This window comes from Sminthopsis crassicaudata, chromosome 2, assembly GCF_048593235.1.
Source record: "Sminthopsis crassicaudata isolate SCR6 chromosome 2, ASM4859323v1, whole genome shotgun sequence".
Classification (NCBI taxonomy): Eukaryota; Metazoa; Chordata; class Mammalia; order Dasyuromorphia; family Dasyuridae; genus Sminthopsis; species Sminthopsis crassicaudata.
This window is the reverse complement of record NC_133618.1, coordinates 58,652,067-58,669,978: the sequence shown is the minus strand read 5'-3', so window position 1 is coordinate 58,669,978 and position 17,912 is coordinate 58,652,067. Positions and strand designations below refer to the sequence as shown.

The following is a 17,912-nucleotide window of genomic DNA, read 5'->3' as shown; positions in this document are numbered from 1 at the left end:
AGGCAAGTGAAAAAATTGAAACTATTTGCTGAGAGCTCCCTCTCTTTCAAGTTCCTCTCATATCACTTAGAAATCTTCCTTTATATTTTCTCTTTCACTGCTGTCTCATATATAGAAGTGACCCTTCCCCTTGCCAGAGCAAACCCTTTAGATGTACAAGTGGTCCTGTTTTCTTCGGCAGATTTCCCATTCTCTCATCCTACTCTCTGTCTCTCCCTCCTGCAAATAGAGTGGGTCAGTTCTGTGCTGATGATTCTCATATCTATAATATCCATCCCTAATTTTTCTTGCCTTCCAGTCACACATCTCTAACTGCCTTTTAACTGAGTGTCCCAGAAACAGCTCAAACTCGATGTGTCCAAAACAGAATTTATTATTTTTCCCCCAAATTCTCCCTTCTTCCCAACTTTCTATTACTGTTGAGGACAGCACCATCCTCGCAGTCACCCAGGCTGACAACGAGTGGGTTATCCTCAACTAATCAAACATACCCACCCCATGTATCCTATCCGTTGCCAAGTCTTATTTCTACCTTCTCTGTATCTCTGATATCCACCCTCTTTTCTCTAATCACAGAGCTTCTGCCCTGGTGCAGGCCCTCATTACTTCTTGCCTGGACTATTGAAATAGCCTTGGCTGATCTCCCTGCCTTAAATCCCTCTCCATTTGGATCCATCTTTCATTCACTATCAAAATGACTTTCCTAAAGCACAATCGGACCATGTTGCCCAACAGGGTGTCGTTAAACTCCAGTCGCTTCCTATTACCTCCAATATCAAATAGAAAGCCCTCTGTTTGGTATTCAAAGCTCTTCACAGTCTGTCTGTTTCCTATCTTTCCACTCATCTTTTTCTTGCTGTTTTTCAAATATGACCCTTCATCTCCAGGAGTTTGAGAAAAACACATCATCTGTTTCCCCTGCCTCTTCATTTTTAGAATGCACCCTCTCCTCACTCTTCTTCCTACTTCCTTCAAAACTCAGCTCACATTCTACCTTCTGCAAAAAGAGTCTCCTGTAGAACCCCTGCTAATCTTCTAAGAGCCTTTTCATTTATTTATCTTGGATTTACAACTATTTTTCACGTGTTTAGAATGAAATCTCTTTGAATTGGAGGTGGGCTTTAGGCTCAGGTCTAAATGAGCTGTCCATCATTACTCACTATTGCCTCTCAAAAGTAGCAAAGCTGGAATTAAATCTCGGGTCTCTGGACTCCAGAACCAGCACTCTTTTCACTATATGCTATAGATGGAAGCTGGGCCAGGACTAGATGGGGAGAGAAGCATGAGGGTCAAAGTTAAGCCTCACTTAGGCTTCCGGTGACTGTCCAGGATGATGAGTGGGGTCAAGGAAAAAAGTAGAATGCCTGTAAACATTAGTCATAGAAAGGGATGTGCAGGGGTGTGAAAGCATCTTCAAAGCAGCTTGTATTTGGGGAGGAATCTCTGTGACTAAATATAAAGTTACTGCATCAGAATGAGAGAGAACATTAAAGGTCAACTAATGTAGCTCCCACCTGAGAGAAATCATAGATTGATGGAAGGATGGAGGAGATGGTGGAGAGAGAGAGAGACAGAGACAAAGACAGAGACAGAGAGACTGAGAGAGAGAGAGAGAGAGAGAGAGAGAGAGAGAGACAGAGAGAGAGACAGAGAGACAGAGAGAGAGAGAGAGAGAGAGATGGACTTAGTAGTCCAGATTTAGGATGACCAGGGCAGAAGGGCTCCTCAGCCCAGAGCCAGAAGTGCCCTCAGAGCTTGGAAGGTTCCATGTGGTGGCCGCAGCCTTGGGATGCCCACTTGTTAGAGGAAATCTTGGGGAGAAGGTCCTAGGCTTCAGTCACACTAGGGTCAGTTAATCAAGTTATTTATTAAACACCTACATGTATTTGGCATTGCCTTTTTACCCCTTTTTACCCCCGCCATGAGGGGATACATGGTCTAGAAATTCTTGGAACTCAAGTTCATTTCAAAAACTTTTATTTTCTGGAAGTTTCCTGGATGGGGCCCCATGACCATTAGGGCTCACTCACTCCACCTCCATTGTCTGCACAGTCTCCTCAATCATCTCCAGTGCCAGAGGTGTCACGGTCTCCCTCATCACTGCTGTAGTTCCCTCTGGGTAGCGATACTTGCCCTGTCTGAAGAGTAGGGGATGGGCCATACCCTTTGTGGTTATATCCTTCCTGCCCTCCCCATATTCTTCTCCCCCATATCTCCCTTTCCCTTGTGTCCTCCCATCACCACACATTCCTCCCCACCTCCACCTGCCATCCAGCTCCTCACCTCTTAGAGATGACAGCTGGGGTGCTCACTGCCCTCTGGATCTTGGCTCCAGCTTGGGTGATCACACACATATCCACGTTGCTTCCTGAGCCCAGGTCATCCAGGATCCCAGCAGTCACAGCCTCCACTATTAGCTGCTGGCCTTCCTCCAGCTGGGAGATGGCAGAGAGACAGCCAGAGGTGGAAAAGAAGAATTAGGGAGGAGGAGAGTGAGCCGTTCAGTTTATAGGAACAAAAGAAATAAAAGAAAATAAAAATAAAAATAATGCAGTGGATAGAGCACCAGCCCTTAAGTCAGGAGGACCTGAGCTCAAATGTGGCCTCAAGCATTTAACACTTCCTGGCTGTGTGTCCCTGGGCAAGTCACTTAACCTCAGTTGCCTCAGGGGGGAAAAAAGAAAGAAAGGAAAGAAAGAAACTAAGAAAAGGAAATGAAGGGACTGAGAGAATAGAGAATAGGCAGTCAATGAGAGTTCATAGAAAGAAGAAGGAAGAAGGTGAGTGGAGATGGTGGGGGACAAGATAGGAGAGGGTGAAGGGACTAAGATGAAAGAAGAGACGAGGAACTGAATGGACATAGAGGTGAGGGAGATAGAGGTAAAGATGGCAAAGGGGCACAGTGAGAGAATTGAAGGGAACAGGGGAAGTGAAAAGGGTATGAACAGAGCAGAAAACTGAGTAAGGGGGACAGAGGAGTGAGGGAATCCCCGAGTTGGGATTCGATCAGCCTTTCCAAGCATCCTGCCCCCCTCCCCCATCCACCTACCCCCCCATTCTCCCTGGCATCTCCCATTTCCTCCTTTGCTCTTTCTCCCAAGTCTCATTCCTTTGCTCTCTTCAGGAAGATGAGGTAGATGATTCCCCATCTCGCTTCGCCCCCCAAGCTCAGTCTCTTAATGGCAGTGGCCCAGCCCAGCCCAGCCCAAGTATGGACAAAGTCCTTTTATTTAATGCAGTTGCCTCTCTCATTGGGTTATCCTGAGGAAAGAGCTTTGCCAATCTCATTGGCCTTTGGGCACATGGGTGGTTGGATTGAGATAAGACTTTTTACTAGAATTAAACAATAAATAAAACAAAAACCTTCTAAAAACCTTTCTCTAGGAAACTTAAGGTCAAACTGAATAAGAATAAAAAGGTCCAGAAGAAATGAGTCCGTGGGCCCAGGGGCTGGATCCCAAGGGAACCAAGCACAGTCTGGGTGCAGATTCTGATTTCCCCAGCCCCCCCATCTATTCTTCACTCTACTTTGTTGAGGGTTGGGGCTTGATCTATCCTAGAACGGAGCTGGCTTTCTTCACTTATTTTGAACTCTCCTTGCCAGAGGGCCTTGGGAACATTCAGTCAAAATCTGCCTCTCTACAACTTGTATTCATTGAACCTAATTCTGTCTCTGAGATCAAGCAGACCCTGGACCTTTTCTCCTCCCCTCCTCCCCCGCAAAGTTTTCTGGTCCATCTACAATTTGCTCACTCTCTCCTATCTAATAGGGAACACACTGAAGCATCTTAAGGTTTTCAAAATGGTTTTTTTTTTTTTTTTTTTGTTTTTGTTTTTTAACAGGCATTCTATCTTAGGAACAGGCTGCCTCCTCCTCCCATTTCAAAGCCATCCTGTACTTTCCACTATTCAGCCTCCTAATGTGTTCTCATTTCCTGGCCGAGGAAGCATCTGCCACTCAACTCATTTACAGAGCAGGGGAGGTGGTGGACAGGTCCTGAGCTCAGCCTGTCTCAGCTTCTTATTGCTAGCCTCTCAGTCAGCCCCAAGGACTCTTCTTTGATGGTTTGCAATAAGAAAAACATCCTCCACATGTAGTGTTGCTCCCCATGATAAAGGAAGCAGGTTTCAGCACAGCAGCAGGTAGAGAGAAATGAGAAGATCAGAAGAGAACTGAGAAGATGAGGAGGATGAGGGTGATGGTCCAGGGACAGGATAGGAGAAGGAGCTCTCACCGTCATATTTGGTTTGAAGCGATCCTCTAGCATAGCAATGGCTGCTGCCTGTCCAGAGCCTTTTGGAAGGTGAGGGAAGGTAGATGGTGAGCAGTGTTAAGTATTAGGCAACTTTCTCCCCTTGGACCCTTTCCACAATCCCTCAAGACACATCTCCGGTCCTGGTCTGTTGCCACATATACATAGGACTAAGAAGTTTGTTTTTTGAGGGGAAGGAGTGAGGAGGCAGAGTTAGGGAAATATCCTTAGAGACATTTGGTCTCAGAGGTCTCAATAATATTAGCTATTATTTTTATAACACTTTAAAGCTTACAAAGTACATCTCTCACTTGGATCCTCATGTTAATCCAGCAAATGTTAATGAACTCATTTTATGGGTAGGGAAACCAAGGCTGATCCAGGCTGGGCAAGTAAATTGCCAAGGGTCACAGGGCTAGTAAGATAAGGATCCTAACTCGGTGCTTCTGATTGATAACTCCTTGTGCTGCCTAGCAAACATGGAGGCTATACCGGAGCAGATTTGGAATGAATGTTAAAGAAACTTTTTCCAACAGTTATTGGCATCCTGTCTAGGGAAGCAAAAGGGGAAGAATGTCAGATTTGAAGTTGGGGGCCCTGGATTATTAGAATCTGGGCTTTTGCATTTACTTCCTATGTGACCTTGGGCCAGTCACCTAAGCTATTGGAATCTCAGTTTTCTCATTGTAAAATTGGGGGGGATGTGGATGTCCTCTGGGTATTTTCTACCTGAAATTCTAGGAGTGTGGAGTGGGGAGGTCTGCCTAGGGATCAGGGACTCACCCAAAGCAGTGAAAAGCAGTCGGCTGTAGGAGCCATGGGGATGCACGCTGTAGAGATTGGGGCCTGTGATGTCCACTCCGCCTACAATCAGGGAGGCCCCAATGTGGCCCTGGTAGCTGTGGGGAGATGTCTCATCATTTCTTCTCTCCACCTCCCGGTTCCCCCAACCAGCCCATTTCCCTTCAGCTCTTGCTTCCCCCCACATTTATCTTCCAGCCCATCCCAAGCATGCACTCTCTCTGCCTCTTTCCCAGATCTTCCAGAATTTTTCTTTGCTTGTACCGGAACAGCATCTGGCGGAGCATTCGAGTGACGGTGGCCACCCGTGGCTTCCTGCCTGTGGACAAAGCGTGGAGCTCCATGTTGGACGCCATCATTTGTGTGGTCATCTCAGCATCTGCTGCGACCCCTGCCCCGCAGCAGCTGAGGGGAGAGTCAGCGTTAGAGAAAGAGGCTTGTAGGGGGAGGGTCAAGCTAGGCTAGGGTTGTGGGGGGGGCGGTGAGAAGTCTGGAGCAAAAGGTCTGCTCCTATTAACTATGGAAAGAACTTGGGTTTGAGCCAGAGGGATGATTTTCAATCTCAGGCAGCCTCGAACTCTCATTAACTCGCTTCTTTCTTGCGGACTCAGTTTCCTCGTTTGTAAAATAAGAGGCTTGGCCTGGGTGCTTTGTGATGGACGCCTCCAGCTCTAACTGCCGTGCACCAAGGAGGAGGTGGCGGGGATGAGTAGGGGAGGGGAGGTGGGACAGGAGACTCACTAGATGTTGGGGGCGATGAAGTGGATTTTTTCGCAGTTCTTGTTGGCCACAACGGAGTCATTGGTGGCCCTGGTGTCCGCCCCGAGGATGACTCCATCCTAGAAGGCAGGTCAGGCTTTACTCCAGCCCTGGGACTACAGGTTCTTCTACCGGCGCCACACTGCTCCCAGGGCGACTCCCCTCGCCCACCCTCCGGCACTCTCCTCCGCACCCCATCCCCCCTCACCTGGAGCACAAGGCCGGCGATGGTGGTACCGGTTTTTCGGGGATGAGGGACCCGGAGTCCCTTTAGGGAAGACTCCAGAAATGTATTTCTGGGGTGTAGGAAAAAGGAAGAAAAGACCCTCGAGTCAGGAATCGCATTAGAAGGGGTCCCTTGAACACAGACCCTTTCAATGCAGTTTATAGTTTTTTGTCCCCCTCTCCCCCGCCGCCCACACACCCTTGAGGCGTCCCAGGACCATCCAGGTAAGAACTGCAGCAACCCCCCAAGATTCCCCCTCCCCTCCCCCACCCAGTCAGTTTCACTTTTCATCTGAGTTCCCAGAAACTCAAGGCGGTGTGCCCCGAGTCTGCAGAGAAGGGGAACAGGCACAGCACAATACCCTCCCTCCCCAACCCTGCCCCAAGCGGCTCCCTCTTACCTCTGGCAGTTTTTGAAGGAGAAGCCCCCCTGGGGGTTCCAATCTGCCTGCAGCATGGCCTGAGCTGGGGGGTCCTGAGGCGGAGAGCCGGGAGGAGACTGCCCCAGCCTCGGCAGGTGGGACAAGGGGCGGGGCTGGAAAGGTTGGGGAGGCAGAAAGGGGCCAGAGGGGCGCGCTGGGGTCGGGGCTCCCGCAGGACTGCCAGGGGACCGCGCACAGATAACTTTGATACTTCCTTTTCTTGTAATTTCAGCTTTCGCTTTCACCTAGGCTATGAAGGAGGAGGGGCTGGGATGCTGGTGGGAGGAGGGGGAAGGAGGGCAACGGGGAGGCTGCCTGAGCAAACTCCCCTCCCCGACCCATCCCTCCCCCCACGTCCCATCCCGTCTTAGGCTCCCATCCCTAGGGAAGCGGCGGCAAACTCGGGGTCCCTGCTTCCTCTTCCTCTGCCACCACTCGGGAGGACTTGGCTGGGACAGGGCCCCTTGGGATCGGTAGTTTGGCCACTGGTCTGTTATGCTAATGAGGAGACCTCAGGAGAAGTGACTGCCTCCCTTTAACAGTTTCCTTATCTGAACCTGAGGGGGGTGGAATTGATCTCGGAGGTCCCTCAGACGTTCTGATTTCCCGATCCTGTCCCCTTCCCTTCCTGGTCCTCTTCTCCATCAGGCGTCCACGTGGGGTCTAAATACAATAAAGCTGGACCCTGCCCTCAGGATGGAAACAATGTATGTTCCTACAAGGCCAGAAAGCACCCTTAGTAACAGCTAGTTCCATCCCACTCAGGAGACGCGGCCTGGGAGATTACTTTGTCTCAGATTGTTGCAACCCAGAGACCTCGTTCGGATCCCTCTGGTAATAATCATGGTCACTTGTATATGTGCGGCATTTTTAGTTTGCAAGGGGAGGCAGGTGCTATTATCATCTCTGTAATGATGAAAGAAACTGAGGTAGGGGGAAATTAAATGCCTAGGACTTCCTGGTCTTCCTGAAGTCAAGTCCAGTGTCTATGTCACCTGGCTGCCTGTGTGGGAAGAATCTATATCCTCAAACCACTGAGAGAATAAAAATCTCTAAGGAACAGGGAACTCTCCCTCCCTCCCTCCCTCTATCCCTCCCTCCCTCTTTCTTTCTCTCCCCCCCCTCCCTCCCCCCTCCCTCTCTCCCCTCCCTCCCCCCCTCCCCTTCCCCCCTCCTCCCCTTCCCCTCCTCCCCTTTTCCCCCCTCCCTCCCTTCTCCCCTTCTCCCCCCTCCCTCCCTTCTCCCCTTCTCCCCCCTCCCTCCCTTCTCCCCTTCTCCCCCCTCCCTCCCTTCTCCCCTTCCCCCCTCCCTCCCTTCTCCCCTTCCTCCCTCCCTCCCTTCTCCTTCCCTCCCTCCCTCCCCCCCTCCTCTCTCTCTCTCTCTCTCTCTCTCTCTCTCTCTCTCTCTCTCTCTCTCTCTCTCTCTCTCTCTCTCTCTCTCTCTCTCTCTCTCTCTCTCTCTCAGCTAGGAAGTGTCTGAGGCTGAATTTGAACTCAGGAAGATTTTTCCTGATTCCAAGCCCCATGCTGTATCCGATGTACTATTGCATTGCTCACAATTTGTTATTCAGTGTTGGGTAACTCTGTGACCCCTCCCCCAGCAATATGAAAAGGCAAGCAATATGATATCAATTAAAATTTGAAATCATGCAAAGGATATTTCCATAGTATTGATGCTGAAAAAAACAATTAAAAAGAAAAAAAAAATTAAAGAAAATCCGCACTCAAGAGTTCATTACTTTTTTCTCTGCAGGTGGATAGTATTTTTTATCCATTGGATTTGTCTTGAATCACTGTATCCACTGGATCAATCAGAGTAGCTAAGTCATTCACAGTTGATCATACAATATTACTGTTACTGTGCATAATGTTCTCCTGCTTGTGTCCACTTCACTTCACATCAATTCACACATGTCTTTCCAGACATATTTTATTTTTTGAAAAATATTCTGTTTATAATTTCTTATGGTGTTGTGAGGGATAGAAAATCCTATCCAGAAATGACTACTCAGAGATCACTCATAAAAAGCAGAATTATTTATTAGAATCTCGAGAAGCGGACCCCATCCTGGTCTGTGAGCCAGATTCACAGCAGGAGAGAGCCACTCTCTTGAAGATGCTCACAACTTTTATACATTTCAGACAAAGAACCTTCAAAATCCCACCCTCCATAGGTTGTGATTGGTCATATTTGGTCAGTGGAATGCAGCTGGCAATGTGATTTATAGCTTCTTCGGCCACGTATAGGTTAATCCCTATTTGGGCAAAGGAATGCAGCCTAGGCCTTCACGTGACTGGGGCCTATAGGCCTGATTTTACATTAGCTAGCAGTCTCTGATCAATATGTGCTTAATCTGTAAGTTCTTCACCATACCTTATTCCACACAGTGCAATAATATTCTAATATTCTATCAGACGGCAGCTATGTGAAGCTGGGCTAGAATCAGGAAGACTTATCCTCCTAAGTTCAAATCTGGCCTCAGATACTTTCTAGCTGAATGATCCTGGAAAAGTCACTTTACTCTGTTTGCCTCAGTTTCCTTAGCTGTTAAATGAGTTGGAGAAGGAAATGACAAACCACTCTAGTACCTTTGCCAAGAAAACCCCAAATGAGACTATTAAGAGTCCAACACAACTGAAAACTATTGAACAATTCTATTACATATACCACAACTTGTTTAGCCATCCCCATGTTGATAGGCATCCCCTCAATTTTCAATTCTTTGCCATCACAAAAAGTCCTTTCCCATTTTCTTTGATCTTTTTGTGAAACAGATTTAGGAGTGATATTGCTGGGGCAAAGAACATACACAGTTTTATAGGCCTTTGGGTATAAATCTAACTTGTTCTCCAGAATAGTCTAACAACTCTACCAGCTGTGCATTAATGTCCCTATTTTTCCATATTCCCGTCAGCATTTATTATTTTCCTTTTTTGTCACGTCTGACCATGTCTGATAGGTATAAAGTGGTACCACACAAATGCTTCCATTTGCATTTCTCTAATCAATAGTTATTTAGTGGTTTTTTTTTAATGTGACTTTTGGTAACAGCTTTCTTCTTTTGCAAATAGTTCATATCTTTTGACCATTTATCAATTGGGAAATAGTTCTTATTTTTATAAATGTAGCTGAGTTCCTTATATATGAGGCCTTTGTCAGAGAAATTTGCTGTAAAATTATTTTCCCCAATTTCCTGTTTTATTTTAAATTTTGGCTGCATGGGGGCAGCTAGGTGACGCAGTGGATAGAGCACCAGCCTTGAATTCAGAAGGACCTGAGTTCAAACCTGGTCTCAGACACCTAACACTTCCTAGTTGTGTGACTCTGGGCAAGTCACTTAACCCCAGCCTCAAAAAAAAAAAAAAAAAAAAAAGCACATAAATTTTGGCTGCATTTGTTCTATTTGTGCAAAACTTTAAAAATTTAATGTAAAAACTTGTCCATTTTATTTCCCATGATCTCCCCCTCTCTCATTTGGTAATAAACTCTTCCCTTATCATAGATCTGAAAGGTATAATTTTCCATGCTCCCCTAATTTGCTTATAATTTTTCCTCTTATGTCTAAATTGTATACCCAATTTTGACCTTATTTTGGTATATGACATGACATGTTGGTCTATGCTTAGTTTCTACCAAACTGTTCTCCACTTTCCCTAACAATTTTTGTCAAATAATGAGCTCTTGCCCCCAAAATCTTGGATTTTGGGGTTTAACACATACTAGATTACCATAATCTTTTATTACTATGTATTGTGTACCTAATCTATTCCATTGACTCACTGCTCAATTTCTTAGCCAGTATCAGTTGTTTTGATAATAACCACTTTGTTTTTTTTAATGTTAAATCCAATATATGTAATACATATTTATATAATTATCTTGTTACACAAGAAAAGTGAAATCAAACTGGAAAAAAAAAGATGAAAAAGAAAATAAAATGCAACCAACCATTACAAAAGAAGTGAAAATGCTATGTTGTGAACCACATTTAGTTCCCACAGTCCTCCCTCTTGATATAGATGGCTCTCTTCATCACAAGATCATTGGAACTAGTGTGAATCATCTCATTGCTGAAGAGAATCATGTCCATCAGAATTGATCATTGTATGATCTTGCTGTTGCTGTGTACAATGATCCTCCTGGTCCTGCTCATATAACTCAGAATCAATTATGTAAGTCTCACCAGGTCTCTCTGAAATCATATCCTAATCATCTTTTTTTATAAAACAATAATATTCAATAACATTCATATACCCATAACTTATTCAGCCTTTCTCCAATTCATGGGCATTCATTCAGTTTCCAGTTTCTTGCCACTACAAAATGGGCCACCACAAACATTTTGGCACATACAGGTCCCTTTCCCTTCTTTAAGATCTCTTTGGGATATAAGCCCAGTAGTAACACTGCTGGATCAAAGGGTATACACAGTTTGATAACTTTTTGAGCACAGTTCCAAATTGCTCTCCAGAATGGTTGGGTGCATTAATAATTCCACCAACAATGTATCAGTGTCCCAGTTTTCCTATATCCCTTCCAAGATTTGTCATTATCTTTTCCTGTCAACTCAGCCAATCTGAGAGGTTTATAGTGGTATCTCAGAGTTGTCTTAATTTGTATTTCTCTGATCAAAAGTGATTTAGAGCACTTCCCCCCCCCCAGGCTGGGGTTAAGTGACTTGCCCAGGGTCACACAGGAAGTGTTAAGTGTCTGACACCAGATTTGAACTCAGGTCCTCCTGAATTCAAGGCTGGTGCTCTATCCACTGCTCCACCTAGCTGCCCCTAGAGCACTTTTTCATATGACTAGAAGTGATTTCAATTTCTTCATCTTAAAATTGTCTGTTCATATCCTTTGACCATTTATGATAAACATTTTGTAATATAGTTGGAAATCTAGGCCATCATCCTTCAATTTTTTTATTGATTCCTTTATATTCTCAGCCTTTTGTTTTTCCAGATGAATGTACCTAATCTATTCCATTAACTCACTGCTCAATTTCTTAGCCAGTGTCAGATTGTTTTGATGATAACCATTTTGTAATATAGTTGGAAATCTAGGCCATCACCCTTCACTTTTTTTTTTATTGATTCTCTTGATATTCTCAACCTTTTGTTTTTCCAGATGAATTTTATTATTGTTTTTTTCCTAGCTTTATGAAACAATTCTTTGGTAGTTTAATTGGTATAACATTGAATAAGTAAATTAATTTAGTTTGAATAGTCATTTTTATTTTATTGGCTCAGCTCACCCACAAGCAATGAACATTTCTTCAATTGTTTAGATTTGTCTTTATTTATGTAAAAAGTGTTTTGTAATTGTGTTCACATAGGACACTGTCTTAGCAGGTAGATTCCTAAGTACTTTACAATGTTCATAGTTATTTCAAATGGAATTGTTTTTTCTGTTTCTTCCTGCTGAATTTGTTGATAATATATATAGATATGCTAGTTATTTATTATGTTTTAAATTTTATGTTCTGCAACTTATTAAAGTTGTTAATTGTTTCAACTAGTTTTTTAGTTTTTTAGGGTTCCCTGAATATAACATCATAGCATCTGCAAAGAGTATAGTTTTGTTTCCTTGTTGCCTATTTTTATTCAATTTATTTTTCTTGTTTTATGATTATAGCTAGCATTTCTAATACAATATTGAATAATACTAATGATAATGGACATTTTTGCTGTATCCCTTATCTTACTGTGCAAACTTCTGGCTTATCCCCATTGCAGATAATGTTTGCTCTTCATTTTAGATAGATACTTCTTATTATGTTGAGGAAAGCTCCATTTATTCCTATGCTTTCTATTGTTTTTTAAAAATAAGAATAGAAATTATATTCTGTCAAAAAAAAAAGTATAGTTTCTTTTAAAAATGAAATGAACAAAGACAGGAGAACAATTTCTACAATAAATAATATTGTAAAGATAATCAACAATGAAAGATTTGGTAACTCTGATCAACCACAGTTCCAAAGAATGATTCGATATAATATCCATTTTCAGGCTGAAAGTTGATGTAGAACTCTAGTGCAGATGGAAACATGGTTTTTTCCTTCCTTTTAAAAATCTTGAACATAATTAATGCAAGACTCAGTTTTACATGATTTATACATTTGTTATAGATTTTATATTTCTTGCCTTCTTCATGGATGAGGGAGTGGGAGATGGGAGAGAGAATTCAGAGCTGAAAATAAAATTGAAATAAAAAATGTGTGAAGTGTCCTAGAAATAAGGCAAGGGTGGAGAGGGGTGGAGAAAGGAGGCCATGGGCCAAGTACTGAATTCATTTAGAAAGGAGGGAGAATTGGGAATTGATAGATAATGACCTGATTGAGTAATACATTTTAATTGCATGAAGTTCAAAAATGAAGAGATTCCTTGAGTGATTGTGACAGAGAGAGGATCTGGAAGTGATAATTGGATTCAAGGAATATTCTGATTCTTTACCATAATCAGACTGGGATAAGAGAGAAAGTAAAGTCAGTACTGGAAGGGTGGTCAGAGATGCAGTGACATCCAGAGGGAGCTCGTCTCAGGGAGAGCTACAAGATGGCAAGAGAAGAAGTTTTAGATGAAAGGAAGTTATTGAATCGTGGACAAAAATTCCACACAAGGCATGGAAGAAGAGGAGAGCAGATCTGAAACATTGGGAAATAGGGTTGAAGATATTGGTGTTTATCTTTTATTCTTAAAAAGATCCAATACACACCAGGAGGATGATAGCTTGACTTGTAAGTGAATTGGCTTTAAGTTCAGTGTCACTAACTTCAATTTTCTCCAGAGTCATCCGGTTCCACTGCAGGATATAAATCAAGACAACTGGAGATGGGCCTGTATGCAGTGGGAAACTTTAGAGTTTTTAACCTTAAGTCTTCCCCAGATCTCATTTTGTCTGATTTAGGCTAGGTTTAAAAAAAATGAAGCAAAAAAATGAACTCTTTTGTCTACTCAAAAGAAAAGAAAATCAATCTGGAAAGAAAAAAAAAATCAAATTAACTCTTTTTGCTCCGTGTAATTAAATTCAGTCCCATTGGTTTTCAAATGGAGCTACCTGACCATATCTTAAATCCAATCATTCTGGCTCTCACTGATTGCTAGATCTCAGTCCAAGCCTTATTTTGATCATTATTTGGGTTTTGATGACTCTGGAATGAGAATGGGAAGGAGGGCCCAAATAACTGAGGCTGTGGAGGTTTGTTCTTGTGAAATTGGTGTTTCAGAATCACAAGCATAGAGAACTTCAGTGTAGAAAACTGCAGAAAATTCCAGGGGATGAGGGCTAAGAAAAAAAAAAAATCACTAGATCTAGAAATTGAGTATTGTTGACAACATTTATAGCATGTAGTTCTAGTGAAGTGATAGAAATGGAAGCCAGATATCACTTTTTTACATATGCAAATGTACTTATATAATATTATGTATCATAGGTACATTTGTGTCATCTCCTCCTGGGATTATAAAAGCCACAGCCACCCTTTCCTATCTAAACTTTGTCCCCTGTCTCCCATCACCTGTCACAGTGCTCTGCACACAATACATGCTTAGTAAATGTTTATTATTGTTCTCCTCCTTCCACTTCTAGAGAGTCGGACCCTCTTCCTCCCTAGTCACTCCAGAGATGGACTTCAAAGGAGAGCTTTTGATTCATGCTGTGACGGGGGCAGGACCCAAAGTCTGGGGCAGAGCCAAGCTTCAGAGGGATGCGGTGCCCCCCCTTTCAGCCACCAGCTCCTCATATGTGGTCTGTGACCTTGTCTGTGTCTGTGTCCCTGGGGGTCGAAGCCGAGGGGGAATCCCCGGAGGAAGCAGGGTCCTTGGCGTCTGCTGTTCTGTAGGCACCCAGCAGGATGGAGTTGATGTAGTCCAGCGTCTGGTTGTTGAAGACCATGTTGAGGTGCTGCAGGCCGGGGATGGGGAAAACGTGGACCGGCTGGGGCTGCTTCTCACGCCAGCGTGCGCAGAGCTCCATGCTGCGGGTGGCCACCGTGTTGTCCCCGTCTTCATAGAGGATGGACACGGGGTCGTTGTAAGGGAAGCCCTCGTCGTAGATGTAGGTGTGGGGGGTCGGCAGCCCCACGCCGTAGAGGCAGTAGACCTCCACTCCAGGCGCGGGCAGCCCCGCAAACAGGTCGCGTGTGTGCAGCCACATGTACCAGCCGTCTTCAAAGCGCAGGTCTGCGAAAAAGCGCTGGAAGTTCTGGAAGGTGTAGTTGATGGTAGGCGTGGAGAAGAACACGTGGTCCTCGGGCCACGCGAGGCGGGAAGGGAACATCCATGGGGAGCTGGTGGTCCTCCGGGGGCCCTCTCGAAGCTTGATGTTGGACATGATTGGAATGCCCTGGTTGTCTCCTGCAGATGGGGTACAGGGTGAGGGGCTCGGCGCCCATCCCAAGCTAACTATCCCTGCCAACGACCCCCAAACCTGGCTCCGTCACCATGACCTCTGACCCCTTCACCCCCCATTATCCATCTCTGCAGAGAGCCCGGGGAGGGATTCAGGAGGCAAAATCTCCACAGGTGTTGGATGGGAGGGCTTTGCAAGGGAGCCAGCAAGTCTGTAGCCGCTCCTAGGTGGGTCCCATCTGGATATGGGGGATCCATGTGAATTAGTATAAGTGGGCCGGGGACATGCAGCTGGGGACTGGTTCTGTTACTGAGGGTGTCTGTGAGTGCCTTGGCTCTGGGTCTGAGGGATCTGGATGAGTCTCCCGAGGGCTTCTGAGACTTTTCTCTTTCCCATATGGCAGTGGCTAATGTGCTTACCAGAAGTGAGGACCTTCATGGGTTTGATGGAGCCAGCCCAGGGAGCTCCCAGGGCAATGAAGCCGTCAATGAAGCGGTCCTTCCAGGCCTGAGGCTGATGCACAAGGAAGTAGAGCAGATGAAGGTTGCCCAGGCTGTGTCCAATGAGGAAAATGGGCTTCCCATAGGTGGCGTACATCTCCTCCACCAGCCCTGCTAGCTTCTTAAAGTATTCTTCCTGCTGGGCTGGGGCCAGAGAGAGAGGGGCGCCAGCCTCGAGCGCTTGCCTTTGGCCCCCTCCCTTCTCAGATACCCATGCTCAGTGCCCCCCCATCCCTACCCCTACTCACTGGGGTCCAGTCTCCAATCATAAGGCGCAGCCCGAACTGTCTCGTCCCGCACGTACCCATTGTTGACGAGATTTTGGACTAGTGTGTGCATGTAGCCTTCATTGGGTTGGGGAGTGGGGATGGAGATACAGGATAAGGGGGTTAATGACAGTTATAGGGGTACCCTCCATCCAGCCCTCCAGAGTATGGGATCTTCAGAGTCTCCCAGGACTGGAACTTGTGACAAGCAAGATGAAGTGGGTTCCTGGCTTTTAGGCAATCAGCATGGGCCCCCAGCTTCCTACCTGCCAGCTTCTTGGGGTCCAGATACTCCACGGAGTAGGTTTTGCCAAAACCTGGGACCCGAATCTGCACGCCAGGGGCATTGGACATTTGCCCTGTGGTCCTATTGTAGACCACCCTGTAGAGTCAAGAAGGAGGCTCAGCCTCCAGAGGGGTGCGTGTGTGTGTGTGTGCGCGCGCACGTGCACTTGCATGCCAGCGAGCTTTGTGTGTGGGAGATGCAGGTATAGAAAGGTGGGGTGTGCTTGTAAGTGGATGGTGTAGTCAGCACACATGGCCATCCCAGGACCAGTCTCTACGAACTCTGAGTTTCTGAGAGCGGGCAGTTGGATAGGACATGTGGATGCCTGGCCCCAGGAGAGTCCCCAGACTCCTTCCTGGAGCCCCTGGTAGCTTTCCTGCTTTCTACAATGAGGTTCGTAAGCCTCCTGGGCCTGTCCCTTGGCTCTAATGGACCAATGAATTGTGTAAGTTGTCTGTTTTTTGGAGTGTGGAAGGATCTGGTCTAAGGGCTTGGGGGTAGCTGAGGAGCTCCTTGATCTTGGGGGTGGCTGGGGGGCTCCTTGGCTTTGGGAGGGGGCTGAGGGCAGTTCTCAGGGCCCACCTAGTGTTGTCAATCCAACAGTCAACCCCGAGGGGCAGGAACATGTTGAAGTCAAACCAGATCGTGAAGAAGTCCTCTGTCTTCCGGTAGCACAGCCAGTTGACCACATCTGGCTTGTCCAGCTTGGCCTCCAGTTGGTTCCCCAAGCAGCCAGGCACTGTGGGCAGGAGGACCATCACCCTCACATATCCCCCTCATACGCTCTCCCCCTCCTTGGCCCCTTGTGGGGAGGGGGGAGGAGCTGGTAATTCTAGACCCTGGGCTCCCACTAGGAAGAGGAGGCGGTGTCCCTGACCCCCATCTAGGACAAAGCTAGATAAACACAAACATCCCTTTTCTTCCCTCGGGCCTCAGCCAAAGTCCAGGATTGGAACAAACAGTTTGGGCCCGCCCGGACAAGAGGCCACCAGAGAGCAGGCCAGGTGTGGCGGTGGGCTTTAGGGTGCAGGGAACAGGAAGAGCCAGGGAGCCAGGACTCCCTTCCTTTGTCCCAGCCCAGGCTGCCGTGGTAGGGGGAGGGGGTCCTACGCCCCAGGAGCCATCCCTCCATCCCCACACACCTCCAGTGGGCCTTGGGTTTGGAGGAGCAGATGCAGCTTCCCAAAGCTGAAGCCACAGCGGCAGCCCACCCCTGCAAGGCCTTCTCCTACAGGCTGCACCCCTGAAGGGGCCCCCAGGACCTGAGGTGGGGAGCAGACCCTCAGAACCTAGAACCACCAATCCTAGGAGGGGGGTGGGGAGAGCCTTACCCAATACCACGGGTCTTGTGTTGTTGTTGAGGGCAGCCTTGGGGGTGGCATTTGGGGGGAAGAGGACATTCAGGAGCCAGAAGGGGGTGACCGAGGGCAGCAGGAGGAGGAGGCCCAGGAGGGAGCAGCGGCCATGCAGCCGCCCCAGAAGCCCCATGCTGCACGCCCAGAGCCAGGCCACACTTGGCCCCTTATCAGGGGTGGTGGTGGGAGGGACCAGAGGAGGGCGGCTTCTGGAGGAGCCAGGTCCTGCGAGGGAGGAGGGGAGGGCTTGCAGGCCGGCGGCCCCCCAGGGACCTGGGCTCTGGGGGCGGGAGCTGGAGGAGAAGAGGGGCAGTGTGGGAAAACGGGCCAGGACACTGACCTTTTCCAAGTACTCAGGGACACAGGAGCCGGCCAGGACTCTGCCCTTGGAATCTGGGCCAACAGAACAAATGCTGGACTTGAGGGGGGGGTGTCAGGGAGACTCGAGTTCAAAAGCCACCTCAGACTCTGAGCACCGGACCTCAGCATCCTGTCGGTAACCGGGGGCATCGGGCCGGGGCGAGCATCCAGAGACAGGAGATGGGGGGAGCCCAGTGAGAAGGCTGATTCATTTTCACTCTGTGGTTTGCTTGTATTTTGTTTTCTCTCATTTCTTTCCCTTTTTGATTGGGTTTTTCTTGTGTAGCACGATCATTGGAGAAATGTGTATACATATAAAAAATGCTGGCTAATATTATT

General features: G+C 46.8%; 2 protein-coding genes across 2 annotated transcripts; both read right to left on the bottom strand.

Moving 5' to 3' along the window:
• Positions 1-1,960: 1,960 nt before the first annotated feature.
• On the bottom strand, positions 1,961-6,680 carry PSMB10 (proteasome 20S subunit beta 10). Its single transcript, XM_074286392.1, has 8 exons — positions 6,440-6,680; positions 6,022-6,109; positions 5,796-5,893; positions 5,319-5,459; positions 5,037-5,152; positions 4,236-4,294; positions 2,284-2,435; positions 1,961-2,138 (listed from the first exon to the last, which is right to left on the bottom strand). Exons 1-8 carry the CDS (start codon positions 6,493-6,495, stop codon positions 2,027-2,029), a joined length of 822 nt encoding a protein of 273 aa, XP_074142493.1. The 5' UTR covers positions 6,496-6,680; the 3' UTR covers positions 1,961-2,026.
• A 7,094-nt stretch (positions 6,681-13,774) lies between these two features.
• LCAT (lecithin-cholesterol acyltransferase) lies at positions 13,775-17,634 on the bottom strand. Its single transcript, XM_074286391.1, has 6 exons — positions 17,190-17,634; positions 16,441-16,597; positions 15,839-15,954; positions 15,555-15,650; positions 15,226-15,450; positions 13,775-14,811 (listed from the first exon to the last, which is right to left on the bottom strand). The coding sequence occupies exons 1-6, from the start codon at positions 17,344-17,346 to the stop codon at positions 14,195-14,197; spliced, it is 1,368 nt and encodes a 455-aa protein (XP_074142492.1). The 5' UTR covers positions 17,347-17,634; the 3' UTR covers positions 13,775-14,194.
• Positions 17,635-17,912: the final 278 nt, after the last annotated feature.